At 32.8% G+C, this 20,563-nt stretch overlaps 1 protein-coding gene across 2 annotated transcripts in view; it reads left to right on the forward strand.

The window, feature by feature from the left end:
• Calx (sodium/calcium exchanger 3) overlaps positions 1-20,563 on the forward strand; it is a 330,536-nt gene that overhangs the window by 192,800 nt on the left and 117,173 nt on the right. The window contains exon 3 of one of the 2 annotated variants that reach the window (XM_076412607.1): positions 5,659-5,795. In XM_076412607.1, the coding sequence (XP_076268722.1) occupies positions 5,659-5,795 (137 nt within the window). Of the gene's footprint in view, positions 1-5,649; positions 5,796-20,563 lie in introns of both variants that reach the window. The other variant, XM_076412606.1, reaches the window with a different exon arrangement.

The following is a 20,563-nucleotide window of genomic DNA, read 5'->3' on the forward strand; positions in this document are numbered from 1 at the left end:
AGTCGTATTAGGGTTCCCCGCAATTTATCCACAATCGGTATGAAATGTGCTAGGCTTGTTTTTCTATGAACGGAGAGGCTAAATGAAGATTACTATTATTTGTCCGAGATTATTTAGCATTCTTTAGCATTCTTTAGGATAGAAGTAGTCTACATTAATGTATTTATAAACATATTAGTTTCTAGTTATCTATATGTGCTCTAATTTTGTACAGACATTTTATTAACTCCAAATAATTAAACTGATATTAATATTTGAACATATTCCTTTAATTATAGTTGAGAAATGACAACTGTTATAATATTTATAGCACTAAATATTAATTTGTTAGACAAAAATTATTATTTTTTAATTATTAGTTAAAGAAAAAGAAAATGCATCGTATACCAAATAATTATGCAAAATTATCACGTAACACTGTACATTAAATTTACAAAACATTTAGTATTTTCAATTAATTTATCGGCTATTAATATTTGAATATATTTCGTTGATTATAGTTGTTAAATAACAATTATTATCATACTAATGACACTATAAGAGAAAATGTTCTTAGTATACCTGAAAATTATGCAAAACTATTAAAAATTTGTAGTATAGTGTTAAAAAAAGTTCACGGAAATTAATGTTTAAAACTATAGATACAATTCGCATTCGAAAATTCAATTTAAATCTTAAAACACTTTCTTGGACAATTTTTAACACTTTCATGCATACCACTTATTAGTATCTTACTTTTAATGAGACTGATAAAAAATATAGAAAAACTTATTACCAAATTTCACATCCATAGTTTGAAAGCTTCGCTTGCACAATTTTAAAATAAAATTTAATTTAACCATAAAATGTAAAACGAATATAAATAAAACATAAATATCTATTTGTTTACAAATTTTAATTTCTCTTAGGTTGTTCAGTAAAACACAAAAAATAGGTTAATATGCTTTTTTATAATTGATACAATATTTCATTCTAGTATACTTGGTAGTTACATTTGATTAATATTCTTCTAAAATATTCGAGGTGGATAGGTAGGGGTTATTTGTTTACTCAGTTGTAAATTATTATTTCTTATTATAAATTATTGAATTAAACATCGACCATAAAATTGTCTTTTGAACCATTTACTGTATATTAAAAGTATTTTGATCCTTGACACTATTTATGCGGAGCGTGAATGGACAGTAAAATTTGTAAAAGTTTCCATTTGTGAATAACTGGTAAAACAGCGAGATCGAGCTATTTTCGATAGTAATATTTAAGAGTGGTGAAAAGTAGATCAGATAATCTTCGAGAAATATCGTTGTCGAGCCCGTAGAAGCTTCATAAATGGGTGTTTGGTGGGATTGCAAAGGAATTGTTCATTAATTTTATTCTATACTGTTGTTGATCTAATGTGATTGAGGCAGGCGATTAGAGAACTTCCAGAATCGATCGATAGGAAAGGCAGCGACCTTCATCACGACAACGTTAGATAAGGCATAGCTTTAGCGACTTGGCAAAAACTGGAACAAATTGACTAGGAAGTTCTGGTGCATTCGCCATATAGCCCGGACCTTGCTTCATGCGACTACTATATTTTTCAGTCACAGAGCTCTAGCTTTACACCATAAAGCTTCAAAAGAATATTTTCGAACAAAAATCTCTAAAGTTTTACAATGAGGGAATGAACTTCGTATGAATAATTTATGTCTGAAAAACATGAAAAATAGCTAAAATTCCTTTTTTCCCAACTAGTATTATTATAAAATATTAAAAAGCGATTAATATATTGTTATATTTAAATAAACTATATCAGCAACGCAATATGCATAATATAGTTTGCTTAGATTTAACTACCCATATTTCGAATGACTAATTGTTTCGAATATTCAATGGATTTAGCGGTTTCCATGATATTATTAAATACTTTGTCAAATCATATATTTTTAGGTATGCAATTTATCCAGCATTAACGAGAACAATCCTTCGTAATTACTTTTAATCAGATTATCATAGTAGATTGGTTATGAATTCACGAGTTGATCGTAAACGGTTCAACTATTTTATATTAAAAGCCTGATATTCAATCCTGTCGAAACTCAATTTTAAACGTTAATTAAAGCTCTAAATAAAAATAAAGCTTTGAATAACTTCTACACGCTTTGTGGAGGATTGATATCAGTTTAGGCTAGATTTTTAAATTGAAAAGATGCCACTCGCTGAGTATTTGACACATATTTTTCCTTTAGATGTTCTAAATGGACGATAAAATTTCTCTTAATATAGAATCAGATTTCTTAAAAGACGGTTGTCCTACTGTTAGGACAATCGCGGCTTGAAGTCCTGCTGGATCATTGATATACTTTATGCTTGTAATTGTACATTTTTTAAAATTAATTACTTACTTTTACAGTAGATAGGCTTGATATAAACTTTGTTTACAATTAATTAATTACTACTGTTCTGTAAGCAAGTCGAGTAGGGGATTAATACATCAGTATATATTTCCCAACCTAAAATAAAACTAATCTGCTAAAGCTAAAGTTAAAAAAAACCCTTATACACTAAACAAGTTCGTGTGATTTGATTCGCGTCAATCTTCTGTTTTTTGCGTGTTATCCAGCAGCTGTAGTGCTACCAAGTTGATGTGATTTAACAACTTTATTTCATGTTTAATGCGAAATCTTAGATCACTTCGTGTGTCCATTTGATTTCGAGGTAATCGTCTGTTCTGCTTTTTGTCTAGCATGATGTTTCCAGTTTAACCTACCATTGAGATATATTCCGAGGTATTTGACTGATACTGCTCGGGAAATCGCCCATCCGTGGAGTGATTATCTTTATATCATTTCGTCGCAACGCAAATTTAACATAGACAGATTTGGAGCTATTAAGCTGTATTTTCCAGTCTCTAGACCATTTGTGGATTTTGTTAACCGCTGTTTGTATTTTTTCTACAGCATTAGACAGAGATATATCTTTTATTATGATAACTGTATTGTCGGCATATGTTCCAAGTACTATTTCTTTTGTTGTTGTATAAAGCAGATACATGAGTGGTCACAAGACACTACCCTGTGGAACTCCAGTCCAAGTAGGTATAAGTGTTGGGAATACCCCTTCATGCGAGTAGTTAAATTTCTTTCGAATAGATATGATTTCAGAAGTTTCAGAATTCGGCGGTAGCAGTTTGCTTATTTCGTATATTAATCCCATATGCCATACCCAGTTAAAAGCTTTTGAGACGTCAAGGAATATTGTAAGGCAGTAGTTCCTATCTTCGAATACCCTTTCAACAAACGCCATTACTCTGTGCACTCGATCGATTATAGTTTAATACATATTAACAGCAGTTTCTCAAATACTTTTGATATTGCAGGTAGCAGCGAAATAGGAATATTAGATTCGACTTTTTCCGCCGGTTTGTCAGGAATTTTCATTATAATTATTCGAGCAACTTTAAGACATTTCCGAACATGCGTCAATTTCAAGGAGGCATTAAATATATACGTCAACATGATTATTGCTTTTCGTGGCAGCTCTTTTCATAACCCATCTATTCTATATCATTCGGTTGGAATTTGTTAAACAAAATGTTCTGCGAATTTCATTGTTTAGCTTTTTCATCGTTGCGTCGAACACCCGTTCGAAAATTGGGAAATAATTGGCTAATAATTGGCTATATTTGATTCCTGAACTATATCATATTATAGATTTTGGAATGCTGAAAACGAAAATAATATGGAAGTAATAATGAACAATGGATTTTCTTCATTTAATCATGAAAAGAAGTCTTAAAGGAATTCTGCTACACTGCGGGTTTATATTAGAAATTCTGTAAGTTATTGCGTATGCCCCAAAGAATCCTTCAAGGACTTGGAATTGATTCTTCGGAAACTAAAATATTATAAAGACCACGGTTGGCAGGTGGGCGGCAATTTTAAAAAGTTGTGAATGTTGCTCGGACTGGCTGAGTTTCCAAAACCAAATTTCATTGCTTTTTTGTATCTATGCCATAGCAGAGACTGAGCAAATCATTGGACCAAAAAGAATTGGCCTCCGATGGAGCTTAAAGTGGGTGAAAATAAAAACTTTCACGTGACGTTGATACCTCCATATAAAGTTTTTACCACCGCTGCACATAAAGTTGCAATTGATGAAGCAATTTTTAAAATATATTCTATCTATCTCTCTCAGAAGCAAAAATGCTTGAAGGTGTTTTTTTGGACCAGACATTAGACGGTTTTGACTAACTCAGAATGCATCACGACCATGACGGTCCCCCAAGTAGAAGGATGGATTGTTTCTAAGGAGATTGTAGAAATATTTTTAGGCAATTATAAATACCCTAACTACAAACAAATCCTAAAGAAGTGTTAAATGCACCTCAAGCTTTGGTTTGCCTAATGAGTCTAAAACTAAATTTTATTGAATACTTTCAATACTTTCCAGAAAATTACGGAGATATCGGTGAAGATTTCACTATGACATTAAAGAAATGGAGATAAATTACTAAGAATAATGAAGAGTATCAATGATATCAGACTGCAGTTGGACGCTTCAAAGATACTTCCAGATTCTTCTCGTAAGATACAAAGAGCCTCATTTAGGAAAATAAAATATTTCAGGGTATGCTAGTAAACGTGTATCATTTTAACAACTCATTCAACAACTTATTTCAACATATTTTCCCAAACTTCATATATAATTCAATAAAAAGAATCAATTGCCAAAGTTTTCTTACCATCTATAGTACTTTGTCATACAAGCTTTCACTGTTGAAAAGCTTATATTGTTAAACATACAGTTGCTTATAATCATTGATTTTTATAAGACTTATAACCGCTTTATAAATAATTCGCTGAAGTTTACGTAATTCTTGTTTAATTTAAAAAGGATGAGGTAGTTAAATAGTTAATAAAGTGTGATTGAGAAAATACGATAAACATATTTGGAGTTTGGAGGTCATTATTTCAATATAATCAAATCAAATTTATATAATATAAATATAATTGTACATTATTCAAAATGAAACTGATTTTTGAAGCACAATATAATCCAGAAATTATCTGTATCCTTTTCTATCCCACATTTATTACGAATATATTCATGAAAAAAAAATTCGTAAGCACACATTCGAATTAAATAGAAATAAGCCCATTGTTTTATGTCACTGTTACTGTCCAAACATTAAAATACGTTGAAATATATTTGGGATCATTTAAAGTTATTTAAAGACAACCGATCTCTACGGCATAAAGGAACAAGCAATTATCTCCGTCCTTTTCTTTCTCAAAATTAACACGGGACACAGACTTACATCTCCGTTTTCAGTTCAGAGTCGAAACCTACTGTCAACTGCTTTTTTAACTATCGACCAGTTTTCAATATTGTACTTTGATGCTGATAATAACATTTTATTGACGGTTTATATACTTTTTTATCTTCAGCAATATTGATTGGTGTTAGATGCATATAAAATATAGCTTATTAATCTTAATAATTATTAACCTTGGTTAGTAACTTAAGTATCTTTGTTGTTAGAAGCTTTAAGTTTTGCTGCATTTTTTGCCTTTATTAGTGTATGTTATTTCACCCTGCACCACTCTATCCTGGGCGGCAAAATTTCAGGCTAATATTTAATCAACATTTTTTATGTGTTTTTAGATGAGGTAGCCAGCTTGGCGGCAGAGGCCGAGAAGAAACGCCCAGAGGAACGTACAGAAAGAGAACGGATAGCAATAATGGGAAAGCCGAGACTAGGTGACATAACTAGAGCACAAATTAGGATAAAGGAAAGCAAAGAATTCAAGGTAAGCTGATATTTTTCTTTCTTGAATAATGGCGACGCTTTGTCTTTGTTGAATGTTTTCTTTTTTTCGGGACAAGGGTGGGATACTGTTGGGGAACGCGTCTCTCGTAGGCCACGACGTAAGCTCTGGGGATTTGGAAAACGTATGACATTTTGATTTACTCCGGGATATAAAGAGAAAGTTTATAAATGACACCGGCGTCCAATTAAACGGTTACAGAGATCGTATATCATATGTGGAGGGAAGTGTGTAGGACTGGAATTATTAAATTTATTAAGATAGATTAGGCATTATTGAATTGATTCTATTTCAATTTTAATCTATTTATTTTGAACTTCTATTTTCTTTCACTTTCGTGTGGCCCTCCTTTTAATGCGGTAGTCGCGGTTTCGAATTCCACCAGAGCCCGCTGGTAACCAAGGTATGTAAGGGATGTCTTCTAGGATGATTTCTATATTGGTCGCTAGCCAGTCGGCAATAATATTCAGAATTTTATTGCAAAACCTATATTTAATAACTTTTTTATGAAACTGCTTCAGTTATCTCTCTAATATTTACTCGCCTATTTCAAAAATATCTGAATATCCTCAAATTAATGTTGTCCGGTGACCGATTCGAAGCTGTTTTTCCAACTTCCAAGTATTAAAACGCTTTATTTAAAAATAAAATTTTAAATTTCTTTGCATACCTGGGAATAAGAAGAACGTGTCCTAGTAAGGCCATGAATGAAGGACGTCATCGTGAAGAATCCATGAAGTATTTATTTGACATCTTCACTGGCAGGCGTCTCAAGACTTCTTACAAACTGAGCGCTTAATAGGAATATGATCTTTAACATTAATTTAATCGCGTTTAAAGAGCTCAAAGTAGTCTAAAACGTATATAAACCCATAGAGTCCTCTTTGAAAGTTTGTTGAACCTTTTGGTAAACATCCATTGAGAATGTTTTAAGCAATACTCTTTTAAATTCGTAACAAAGACTATACAAGCGGAGTATAATGGCTGGAAGAGAATCACAGCAGAGAAATGTTAATCTACAACTTGACGTAGTCTGAGCAATAACTATCATCACGTAGAGGGAGAACCTTCTGGTGCGCTGCCTTTGGCCGACAATTTTCTCCCAATCTAGATTTTTGTGCCCCCATGATATAACTTTACAAGTCTAGAGAATAGAACTATCTACTAGGCGTACTTACATAGCGTCAGTCATCTACAATTTCCAGCCGAATAGGTTTCAAGCCAGATATGGTTGCCGAATAATTAGTTGCATCCTGATTCGGAGGTATTAACAATATCGCTATTTATTTGACAATCTTGAGGACTGCTAAATCATCTTGCCTGAATTCGAAGACATATTGTTAAAGCATAGACAATTAACTGTAATTAAAGTGACTTTAACTGGCAATTATAAAAAAAATTGCAAAAATAATTTCATATACATATTGTCAGTTGTTTTCGGAATATTGTAGTTTGCTTATTGAGTAAATTAAACTTCGATGAACATTATGTATGTGCAATGTACTACTATCTATTTTTCTTACAGAAGAGAATATTACCTGTTTACTTAATAGTACGGAAATTATTAATATGAACAACTGTTAAGCAAGCTGATTTACATTCGAATCTACTGAATTACATTCGATAACTTTAACATTTTTCTACATAAAATAACTGCTTTCCCGAAATGGAAAGCACTATTGAGATATTCTCTAATTACAGATGCTAATCTTGGAAAGCTCAAAATTACATTTTTGAAGTTCATCGCTTTTGTTGTTTAATTTAAAGAAATATGTTGCTAAACTCTATTAAAGATATTTAGAAACTTAAGGTGACGTTGCTCCGTCATATCCCAATTGTTTTTGATTTCAACAATTTAAAAAATTACGATTTTTACGTTTAATAACAAAGAATGGCCTCTAGAACAAAACGAAATTTCAAACAGTTTAGTAGGTGATGAACCAAATATTTATAGATATTTACATGCTATAGGACATATCCAGAAGGAAAGAAAGTAACTGCTGAATTTAACTCAAAATGTATTATTACTTAACAGGTAAAAGAAGAGTTCGATGTGCTGTATTCTAACTGTATATGTAAAGAAAATCCGCTATGGCTATTCCTAGTGCAAACAGTTATATGTTTCTTCGTCCGCATCGCTGTGCTGCATGTCTTGCTGTGCATTAGATGGGATCAGCAACCTGTAATATATTACAAACTGTTCAAACCAAATGAAACTGTTACTGCAGACATAAACTGACGCCAATTGAATAAATTGAATGGCGTATTGTTGCAAAAAACTTTAGCAATAGCCAGTAAGAAGCAGAAAGTCATTCTCTTGCATGGCAAAGATCAGCCACACGTTGCGAGTACTGTGAAATATAAACTGTTACAGTTCGAATGGAATATTCTATTGCAGTTGCCGGCCTTCTGATTGCCATTTGTTTAGATCGATGAAGCATGGCTTGTCTTGCACACGGTTTCAAGATACTGAAGAAGTTTGAAAATGGATTTTTCCTTTTCACACGGTTTTGCCACGTTTCCGGATAGATGAAAAAGTTGTAGAAAGGGATGGAAAATATTTCGATTAATGTATATGGTACCAATTTTTACCAATAAGTAAATTTTAATACTTGTCAAGAATTAGGAAATTGATTTCAGAATCAGCAGCTGCGTCAATTCATCTACATCTACAGAGGATGAAGGTAAAGGTGTATTGATCTTCTGGAAGCTAATCTCTTATTAATATACAAATAAAAAGAAAAACAAACCACGCCGACAAAGGACGCAGGCGAGATATGCAAGATATATGTTCCAATCTGTTTGATGTCGCTATAAGTTACTTACCAAATGTGGCCACGATCGCGTCTTCTGAATATCTTTTTTCAGAGGCAGATAACTGAAATATAGAGACGCCGGAAAATATTTGAAAAGAGATTTTCAAATTTATTATTTCTAATTTTGATCTTTGATACAAAATAATGAACTTAAAATATTTTTTAATATCGTTGTCGATATATCAATAGTATCAATAGTATACCCTATATATATATATATATATATATATATATATATACATATATATATATATATATATATATATGTATATATATATATATATATATATATATATATATATATATATATATATACATATATATATATATATATATATATATATATATATATATATATATATATATATATATATATAATATAGAACCCTAATGGTAACAACGATTTGATAAAATAATATACAAAGAGCAATTTCGAGATTTGATTGTGGATATGAAAAACAAAGCATAAATTGTATTATAGAGGTTAAGGAAATTTATACAGAGCATAGAAGGAATTCATAGGAAGCTGATTCATGAAAATCTAATAAAATTAACTATCATCTAGCACTAACTATCATCACCTAGAGGGAGATCTCTATGTTAGGCCTTTGGTCGATAGTTTGCTCTCAATCCGAATTTTTGGGCCCTCATGGCATAACATTAAAGTATGTAGCTTCTAGTCAGTAATCAGTCATCAGTTCATATACAAATTCATGGGAAGCTGATTAATGAAAATCTAATAAAATCATCATCTAGCACTAACTATCATCACCTCTATGTTGCCCTCTGTTACACCTTTGGTCGACAGTGTGCTCTTAATTGGAATTTTTGTGCCCTCATGGCATATCATTAAAAGTTCATATCCAATTTCAACAAAACGTAAATTGTATTATAAAGGAAAAAAATAGAGCATAGAGGAAATTCATTGGAAACTGATTTATGAAAATCCATCAAAATTTATTCCTAATAAAATACATTTATAGTGTTAAAACAAAAAATCATGCCGAAAATATTGAGACTTTATACATATATTTGCTACAAAATTGCTTTCCTATCATTATTTATGGTATTCCACGTCTAAAATATTCGGCCAAAACTCAAAAACGCTTTCCCTGAAAACGCTTATATTGACAAGTTATAAAGTACGCTTTAAACGACCCGTTACCTAATTATATCTTTCCATACTCGATAAAGTTCGACTTCTCGTCTACGCCTGATTGAAACACACACCGCTTTCGCCGAACTTATCCCAATTGGATTAGAGTGGAACTTTTGCGTTTCGCCTCTCATAACCTCACTTTCGACTTGCCACCGTCACCGGAACTTTTCGCAATTTAATAACTCCGCGCGGCTCAATGTTATTTTCCGCGTTCGCTATTGGACAGCGGCCGCATTCGAGACTTGAGTGTTACTTTTCTGCCCGAACTTTTCTCATTTTAATTGTTTGCCCTAAGTTGTGCTCCGTGTTTTCGCGTCGTACAAATTGCTAAGCACCGAGCGGGAAGATCCAGTTATTTTGAGTTTAGTTATTGAAGTTGCGTAATGAAATTTGAACACTTGTATGTCTCCCCCTCCCCCTTTCTGCAATTTCAAACTTGCAGCTTTTTAATAAATAACGCTACCCTGAAGTGGCGGAAAATGTTTTGAGAGTTTGTGGACAATTCGGTTTCGATTAGTTTAACAAGATTAATAATAAATGTTAGAGTTTATTCGACGTTATTTGAGGTTTAACATTACCTCGGCATTCCTGTGGTGCGGGATAAAATTTAAATTCAAATGTAAAATAAACATACTATTCTAAAACTTTATTTTGAGTTTTATTTGTTTATATTTTCTCGATATTTTTTTTCTTTAAGTACTAAGACATGTACCATTCATTAAATTCGAACATCTATGGTACTTAGAATTCCATCTGATAGTTCAAAATATCGAAACCTTTTTAATTTTGGATCGTTTATGTCTTTTTTGAGATTTGAACAATAATGTTAACGAACTAGGCGAGATTGCCGCTTCTTTATAATCGTATAATTTGTCGCCTTTGCGAATACTTGCGGAAATAATTACCGGAATTAATTAATTATTAATAATTATTTTATTTGCTAGTTGTGATATTTTAGTACATCCAAGGAACTCTAGGACTTCATAAGAGTTAATTTCTGAGAACGCGGCGCTCAGAATCACTACCTTTTTGGTACTCAGTTAATTTTATTGTGTTTTGTGCCGCCCAACCTGAGGTTCATCAAATGGTGAGCTTGTTCACTGAGTATTCCAGGTTTTCATATTAATTCCCATTTATTATTTTCTATTTATTATTCTTCTTATATTATCCTCTACTTATTATTTTCTGTTATTCTCTGTTATGTATTCATTATTATTGATCTGTTATATTCTACTCATTGTCCTCCACTTATTTATTTATTTATCCATTTATCGTCATAAGTGGTGAAAGTTACTGATGTGTAGTTACGCTTTATGGATAACTACATAAACGCCACCGAAAGTGATTTCTGCTGGCTCTTGGAGCAGCGTATCTAGCGTGTGGCCTTTGGCCTTTGCTTTTGTACGCATTGCACGTTTATCCTAGCTGGAGCTGGAGAAGTGAGTGCAGAATAGCAACAGAGTATTGCTTATTTATTTATTTGAGATTTTAGCTTAATTCTAGCGAGACCTACTAATCTTAGTAGCAGGATCTCACGCGTCACTTCACCCTAGCAGAGCGTATCATTGTTATCAATTATCTCTATTTTCGATTATATGTTATTTGCCGGCTATATACTGTAATTATGGTTTATAAACAATCTGAAGCATACATAAACGTCACTAAAGGTGGTTCCTGCCGGCTCTTGGTAACAGCGTATCTAGTGTGTTTACCTCTGGCTTTTTCCCTTGTACGCATTGCACGTTCATCGTAGTCGGAGTTATGGAAGGTGAGTGCAAGTTCGAATAGTGTTACTTATTTATTTATTCATTTACGAGTATTTATATACTTAGTTATATATTGAACATTTTAGCTTTATCGTAGTGACTACTACCACCTCTAATGGTAGGACTTCGTATGTCTGCTTCTCTTGATCTCATTGCACGTCCATTAGTGTCGTATCGTGTGCACCTGTCATACCTAGCATAGTTTATCATTGTTATCAGTTACCATTATTGTCTATTTTATAATGGTTTGTCAATGTTATTGACCACTATGGATCAAGAATATTGTTAACGATCCTGGTTATTCCATCATTGCTATTGCCTACCATTGTCATCGTCTTTTATTGAGATTATTAATATCATACATTATCAGTATTTATCGAAACATTTATTTATCGATACTATTATTTATCAGTGTTATGATCTACCAGAATAATTAATTACCCGTACATATGCTGCTAGTATTTTAACTGTCAGTGCCGTTATATTTCAATTACTTGGCATTAGAGTTATTCATCATAATAATTACCAATCCCTGTTATATATCAAGTATATCTTTAATTTCACCCTTGTCTTTGAAAATTGGTTGCTCAGGTACGTTTTCATTATGTTTTTAGAACCGCTGACTACCTCGGGATCAAGATCTCGGATGCTTATTTGATTTATTTATTGTGTCATTTATTGTATAATAAGTTGTTATATCATTTATTTTAATCCCTCTTTTTTATTTCAAGTATTATATTATTTCCTATTGTTTTATTAAATATAATTTTTATTTTATCCCTGGATTTAAAATGATTCTACACTATTTAAGTAAAATAATATAAAACAATTTAATAATAGAAACAGAGACAAAAATAAGAGTACAAGAAAGAAAACGCATCTGAGTAACCAGCTTTCAAATACAATAGTAATAATCACATTCTTATTATTAGTAGCTTATTACTACCAAATACTGCCATATTCCTAAATGATAATGCGCACATATATACAGCAAAAAATGATCAGTCTGAGGTATAATGGTTTGAGGAGTGCTAAAATATCATCAACCAAATCAATCTTCTCTGGTCAACACAATCGCTCTTCCTGTCCTGTTTTCCTGTCCACCGGTAAAAATATAATGAAAATATCTTGCAAAGGGATCCAGCAAAATACTTGGGCTTTTACTTGAAGTCAGAAAGTGCGGAGTAGATTTCCATCTCCAACAACATTGAACCAAATAGCGGAGGTTTCTGTACAAATCTATTCCGGGAAGAATTGCAGCTGTTTTAAAATCCAAAATTGGTTTGACACCTTATTAGTGAATAAACATTGGGTATATGTCGAGCCATCGTATTAATTGTCTATCCCCTACGTGTATATGTGTGGCTTTTCGCCAATGTGCTTTTTAATTTAAAAAAAATACTAGTTTTTGAACACTAAAAAGGTTATTCTTAAACTTCAGAGCGCAGACGCACGACGAACAATTCAACGTAAAAAAAGCAAATGCACCTATAAAATACAAGATTGGATTCAATCATTCCTTTGAATGTTTTCATCGACAAACTTGCGAAACAAAAAACAAACACGGACCCCGATCCGAACGGCCTATCCATGTCAATTCCGCGGTGACGAGATCGTATCTAGTCGAAGAAAGAAAAATGCGGAGTGAAAATTGATGTTTATTCGTTCTGTGCCGGTTGTCTGGTTACGTGACCGAGTTTTTGACGTCGCGACGGCCATTGTGGAAGTCTACATTCGTATCGTGTGCGAAGTTCTCGCCTTTGGATTTCGGAAAAAGTCCGTTACGTTAAAAGTTAAAGCTACCGCTGGGAGAAAAAAAAACATTCAACACGAGAGGTTGGGTGACGGAAAGTATAAGAAGGTTTATGTAAAGTATTTTGTATTACTAGTGACTTGACTGACTGATATTATTGGTTTTGGAGTCTCCCTAACACTTTAGCAATTTTTAGAGTCTATTAACGCAGATTAATATTATTAACGACAACTGAGGTTAAATCCTTCGAGAGTAGCGCGTTACAAAAAATTCCAAAACAATAAGCCACTCAACAGTCACAGTATTTAGAATTACAAAAAAACCATTAAATAGATCAAGAACCAACTTATATCAACAAACATAACTCAATCAAAAAACAACAATAACATTTTGTATAGATAAAAGTCATTCTAAAATAAGGCCATGTCCAGGTTAAAATTATACTCTAAAATACGGACCGATTTCTATGACGACATCAAACAATTTGGGCAGTTTTTGATGCCAGAACACATCCTTCAACGAATCAGGTTAGTCATAAATTCGAATTAATACATTTCTGCAATTTACAAAACATGGGAAACTGATCCAAAAACGGTTCCTCACAAAAGAATGGGTGAATTGGCAGTGACCAATCAATAGCCTGTTTAATTTTACTTGCAAATCCCTATTTCTTAAAGAGGCAGCAGGGGAAAAGAAATCCTTTTTAATGGGTTAAAGTGTGTTTTCCTCTTCCAGCAGGTCACACTCAAGTTGCATTAGGCTATCTAACCATACCATCTATTACTTAGTAAAGATCCTTATAATATAAAATATTTGCTATTTGTTGATCACTTGCTATATCGTCTTTGGCTATGCCTTGGTAGCTGGGGATCCAGACGAATCTGATGTTGTTTCATCGAGATGTAACCTGACCGTATAATTCAAGGATTTCCACCACTAGATAATGTGGGAAAACACACAATAGGTAGTTTGAAGCAATTTTTTGCGAGTTAAAGCATATAAGTCATAGTTTAGCATGGCTACTAAGTAATATTATGAGGCTTAGGGCTTCGAGTTTATTTTGGGCCCTATGATGTATTGCCGCGCCTACTCCTATAGAGGATGTAGAGCCATCTGTATAAACTACCTCACGATCAGGGTATTCTGACAAGATTTGAAGGAATAATCTCTGAAATACTAACGAACTCAAATTCTACTTATTATAAGCCGCTAATGTCTAATCCATTTTGATGATGGGCATAGTCAACGGCGGATCTGTGAAACATACTGGCTCCAGTATAATAAGAGAATATGAATATATGAATTGTTTGTGATATCTTTGTGATGACACATTTTCGTCCTTTGGAGACAGGGTCATATAAATGTCTGCCACCGCAGAGCTTTCAACAGTCCGAACAATGACCCTTATATTTCCTTTGAGAGCCAATCTCGATATTTAAGTAGTTCTATAGAAGTGAGGCATTGAATGCTAGTTATTGGACTAGATTTAAAAGCTTCCGATGCCAATCTTAAGGCAGCGATTTCTGTTGTTTCAGTTCATCTTAAATAAGTCGTAGATGCTGAATTATACAAGTAGCAGCTATAATCTGGTTTGGATCTGATTATAGATATAACAGGTTAATTGAAAAGTCCCCGGACTGACACATAGATGGCGCTACTAGAATTGAATCCATATGTTATCAGTTAGCTCTAATCCTCAAAATATGCGTGTATAAATTTGATTGCTGTCGGATCATTAGATTGTGAATTATAGCATTTTGAGTGAAGCAACTTTTGTTATTGTGAAAAAATGGGTAAAAAGGAATTTCGCGTGTTGATAAAATATTTGAAGGGAAAAAATACAGTTGAAGCAAAAACTTGGCTTGATGCCGAGTTTCCGGACACCGCCCCAGAAAAATCAACCATCAAGGATTGGATTGGTATGCTAAGTTTAGACGTGGTAAAATGAGCACCGAAGACGGTGAACTCAGTGGACGCGCACAAGAGGTTGTTACTGACGAAAATATTAAAAAATCCACAAAACGATTTTGAATGACCATAAATTGAAATTGAATGAAATAGCAGACACTCTAAAGGTATCAACTGAACGTGTACATCATATCATTCACGAATATTTGGATATGAGAAAGCTCTGTGCAAAGTGGGTGCCGCGCGAGCTCACTTTTGACCAAAAACAACGACGAGTTGATGATTCGGAGTAGTGTTTGAAGATGATCAAACGTAGTAAACCCGAGTTTTTGCGTCGACAATCGACAGTCATCCGAGTGGGCTCTACAGGATGAACCCGCTCCAAAGCGTGGGAAAACGCAACAGTCGGCTGGCAAGCTTATGGCGTCTGTATTTTGGGATGCGTATAGAATAATTTTCATTGACGATCTTGAAAAAGGAAATACCATCAACAGCGGCAATTACATAGCGTTATTGGACCGTTTGAAGGACGAAATCGCCGAAAAACGGCCGCATTTGAAGAAAAAGTAAGTGCTGCTTCACCAAGACTATGTATTGTCACAAGTCAGTGAAAACGACGGCAAAAAACCATGCATTGGACTTCAAATTGCTTTTTTAGCTACCGTATTCTCCATATCTGGCCCCCAGTGACTATTTCCTGTCCTAAAATTTGTCGAATGAACAGGTGATCGCCGAAACGGAGGCCCTATTTTGAACCAAAGGACAAATCGTACTACAAAAATGGTATTAAAAAGTTGGGGGGTCGCTATAATTAGTGTATCACCCTTGAAGGGAATTATATTGAATAAGAAAACTAATTTTGCCAAAAAAATGTGTTTTACTATGGTAGGCGAGCTAATCAGTTCAGTAGTCGACTTATTACTGGGGTTTGTCCATTAAAAATTATAAAAACTGGTAAATATTAGATTTTTACTTCATGATCATGATTACGATTATGATATATTTTAGCAATAATTTCAGTTTTCTTTGATAGGTGAAGTATTGGTAGTAGTTGTTGAGGCAAAGCTGATGAAAGTTAAATAAGGCTGATAGAAAAAATTGAGATACTTTGAATACTTTGCTTAGATCGAAAGCAATACTTTGAAAAGATCGTATTTACCAGTAAGGGTTGAGCTGAAACGCGTAAACAAAACATATAATATTAATCCTCAATGACGTGCTAATTATCTAATGAGTGTAAAACAAACAAAAAAAATATATTTTTATAAAATAACATAGGTAAGTAAATTATTGTTTTGTAAAATTAATGTATTGACTGGTGACTTCGTTCAGGTGAAAAGTACGATGGTTAGCAACATGAAGATTTTGCTTCGAGATATATAAATGACATACAAACATGTTTTTTCAACTTTTTGTAAAAAAATATTAGATTAATAATTTTAAGTAATATTAGATAATATCAAGTCTGTATGTAATTATGGTTTATTGACTTTTTGTAAATAATATTAAATTAATAATATTATACAAGATTCAGTAATATCAAGTCTTTATGTAAATATGGTGCATGGGCTTGATATAAACATATTTTAATAGAATCTCTATATAATTATGGTGTTTTTCGCTCTGTTTTTTTAAAGATTTTTAATAAAATTTCTATGAGTTTTTATCCTCAATTTTAATTTACTCAGTAAACAAAATTACAACATTCAATTATTAGAATGTACATTTTAATTAGTATTCAATTTAAAATATTTCATATAAACTTAATTATTTTGATATTACTATATTTGCTAGTGTTTAAATGAGTTCCCAGTACTTTCTTTACTATCATAACATATGTTTGATTATTGCTTTTTAACTTCACGAGGCTTTCATTAACTTTCTCCATCGTAGAACCACCAGTTACAAAACAAAGTTTATGCGCTTGAGTTCGCCAGGAGAGTGCTTGTTAACTCAGACTATTAATTCAAGTAAATGAAAATGCGCATGTGCTAAGCTGAAATTACCTCCAGTTTACAGTATCCTCTATTGTGCGAACTCCACTTAATTACACCAAGAATCGCTTCGAGTAACTGCAGAACGATTGCCAATCCAACGTCAATATGTACGTTGAGCTAAAATAATTGATTTGCAGAATTATGTTGGCATGAGTATATAACCCAGTAACAATTTTATTTTAATCAATATGGCAGAGTTGAATTTTAATGTTTTACAAAAACTATTTTACGGAGCACGTTCCTGTAGAGTAATTATGCCAATTTCGCACGAAATTCCGTGCAATTTTCTTTTTTCCTATATATTCTCGTGCTACTTATTATCGAGGAATAATTTCGCCACTTCTAATGGCAAAGCAAGGGGCTTTTGCGATTCCGATCTAGACTCTAGCAATGAGTGCTGCTCCAGTCACGTACAAAAGTCACTTTTGTGAAGTGCCTCTGTGCAAACATCGTACATTGATTATCGTAAACATTAAGATAAAAGTGGTATTTTTTGTGATATCTAAATTTAGTTCGTCCAAATACATTAACACGTTAGAATTTTGTATGTTTTCGATTTGGGTGTTATAAAAATATTCATCGATCAGTTATATATCATAAAAATAATGATATAAAAACTGTTTCTTCCTTTTTTCGGAACATTTTCTGTCAGATTATATAATGATGATTATTATATCAATTATCCATTTTTCTCTATTTACGCTGTTATTTATAGCTTAGTTGATACTTTAATTTTTTTTATAACATCTTTATTAGATACGCTTAGTACAATCTTAATTATTATTATTATTACAATTAATTTATTACTACTTTTCCTATGTGCTTGGATTAATTAACAAGCTAGACGAGTGCGAGAAAATACATCAGTATGTATTCCTCAATTATAAAATTATAATTATTTATTAATTATTAACTTATAGCTATAGTTTACACTAATAATACACACTAAATGTTCACACAAGTTCGTATAGTTTTGTTCGTTTCAATCTCCTGACATCCTGCGCGCTGTCCAGCAGTTGTATTGCTTCCAAGTTAGTATGATTTAGTAATCTTCTTTCCTGTTTCCAGGTCATCGTGCAGTTCTTTATTGGTTACATAGCGATAGGCATTGGTAATCAATCGAAGAACCTTGTTTTGACAGCGCTGTATGACTAACTGATTTGACTTTTTAGTGCAACCCCATATTTGCACCCCATAGGTCCAAATTGGCTTTATAATTCTATTATAGATCAACCTCTTGATGCTTCCAATTTAATCTACCGTCAAGATGGATTCCAAGGTATTTTGCTGATTCTGCTTGAGGAATCGGGCATCTATTGAGTGATATAATTAAGTTTTTATTATTTCGCATTAATGCAAAATTAATGTGGATAGATTTGGAACTATTAATTTGAATTTTCTAATCTTTTGTCCATTTGTAGATTTTGTTGACTGCCACTTGCACTTTTTCTATTGCCCTAGGCATAGATATATCTTTTGCCATAATAACTGTGTCATCAGCAAAGGTTGCAAGAAGTGTTTCTTTTGTTGTTGGAATGTCAGCAGTGTAGAGCAGATACAGGAGAGGATACTTTAATGAGCTTTAAAAATAACGTACACAATAACATTTTTTGCGCGTATGTGTTACTGATCACAAAAATAATAATAAGTAGAAAAAGTATCTCTGTCTAAGGCTCTAGAAAATGTACAAGTAGCGGCCAACAAGATCTACAAATGGATTAGACACTGAAAATACAGCTTAATAGCTCTAAATATGTCCACGTCATTTTTGCGTTGCGGCGAAATGACGAAAATCTAATTATAACACTTGACGGATACCAGATGTTTCAAGCAGAATCAACTAAACACCTCGGAATACATCTCGATGGTATGTTAAGTTGGAAATATCATGTTAGAGAAAAATCAGAGCAGATTAGACTCAAAGTCAAGAAACTGTACTGGTTAGTCGGCAGATACTCTCAATATGTTATAAAATCAAAGAGATTGGTTTATCAGTCAATCATAAAGTCATCTTGGATCTATGGGGTTGCGCTAAAACATCAAGCCAACTAGTATTCCAACGTACCCAAAACAAAGTTCTACGATTAATTATTAAGGCTTATCGCTACGTAACCAACGAAGAGCTACACGATAACCTCGAAAACAAATGGATATACGAAGTAATCCAAGAGTTTGCATTAAAACATATAATAAGGTTGCTACATTATAAACTAGTAGCAATGTGGAAGCAAAACAGCTACTGAACAGCACGCAGGAAATCAGATTGAAGCAAACCAAACCACATGGACTTGTTAAGTGAATAAGCGTATTCTTAATTTTAGCTTAAGTAGATTCCTTTTAAAAAGATTTAATAATAAATTAATTTAATCTAATAATAATAAGAAGACGTAGCACCAATCAATTACTATAGATTTAAGGTGTGAAAAATAACTTTAAAATATGCGTTATGATATAATGAAAATACTCATACATCATTGTCTGTTGACAAGCTGGTAACCGTATTTTTGTTTGTTCAGTTCAAATGAAGGAAAGTACGGACACTTTTAATATAAATCAACTATACAGCTCATAAATGGAGGTTAGAGAGTTTTCTTCTTGCTCCTTACATAACCTCACTTCTGACAAGATCTCCGAGAAAAGATGAAAACTATCACAAAAACTAATAAGATCCAAGTTCGACACTGAAAAGAATTGCTACAAGGAATGATTTAAATATTTTTTATCAAACAAAAGTCTGATGCTTGATCCCAATCATTAACCCATTCCCTTGATCAAGTATTTATGAGTTTGAAATTGGTTGGAGATGGGTTTTCACTACGAAATCACTTTATAATCGAACAGTGACGTTGCGTTGATGTAATATACAAATGGCAACTTCGATAAAGCCCAGCATGTGAAAAACTATAAATCAAATTATAATTGATTGAAAGAAAATTTTGTTAAGATATCGAAGGAATTCATGCAATTTCAGTGAAGGTGATAACAATTTGGTGGTGTTATTGTAATAGTGGCTATTTTGTTATTGCTTATTACATGTTTGTATAGGGTAAATGTGGGATGAATGCCATAAGAGGATAGATGCCGAAGTAATCATGTAGCGACTTGTGCAGAAACGAAGTTCGCAGTGTTTTGTCTTTTGTAAGCTTAGTTTGTCCCCCTGCCAGTCAACGCCGTTCACTTCGGTGGAACCAACGTGTTACGGGTTGTCCCGACAAAGCCATTTTACGCGACGACATGGTGCTGAATTTAGGTTTATGAGAATATTTATGTGGCCGAAACTTTTGATTTTATAAAGCAAGTACATATATTTTTGTATTTTTTAACTATATATGTATAAAATAAAATAAAATA

Source organism: Rhynchophorus ferrugineus, unplaced genomic scaffold (assembly GCF_030347505.1).
Source record: "Rhynchophorus ferrugineus isolate W39M unplaced genomic scaffold, kcgeb_rfMv2 rfM8, whole genome shotgun sequence".
In the NCBI taxonomy this organism is placed as follows: Eukaryota; Metazoa; Arthropoda; class Insecta; order Coleoptera; family Curculionidae; genus Rhynchophorus; species Rhynchophorus ferrugineus.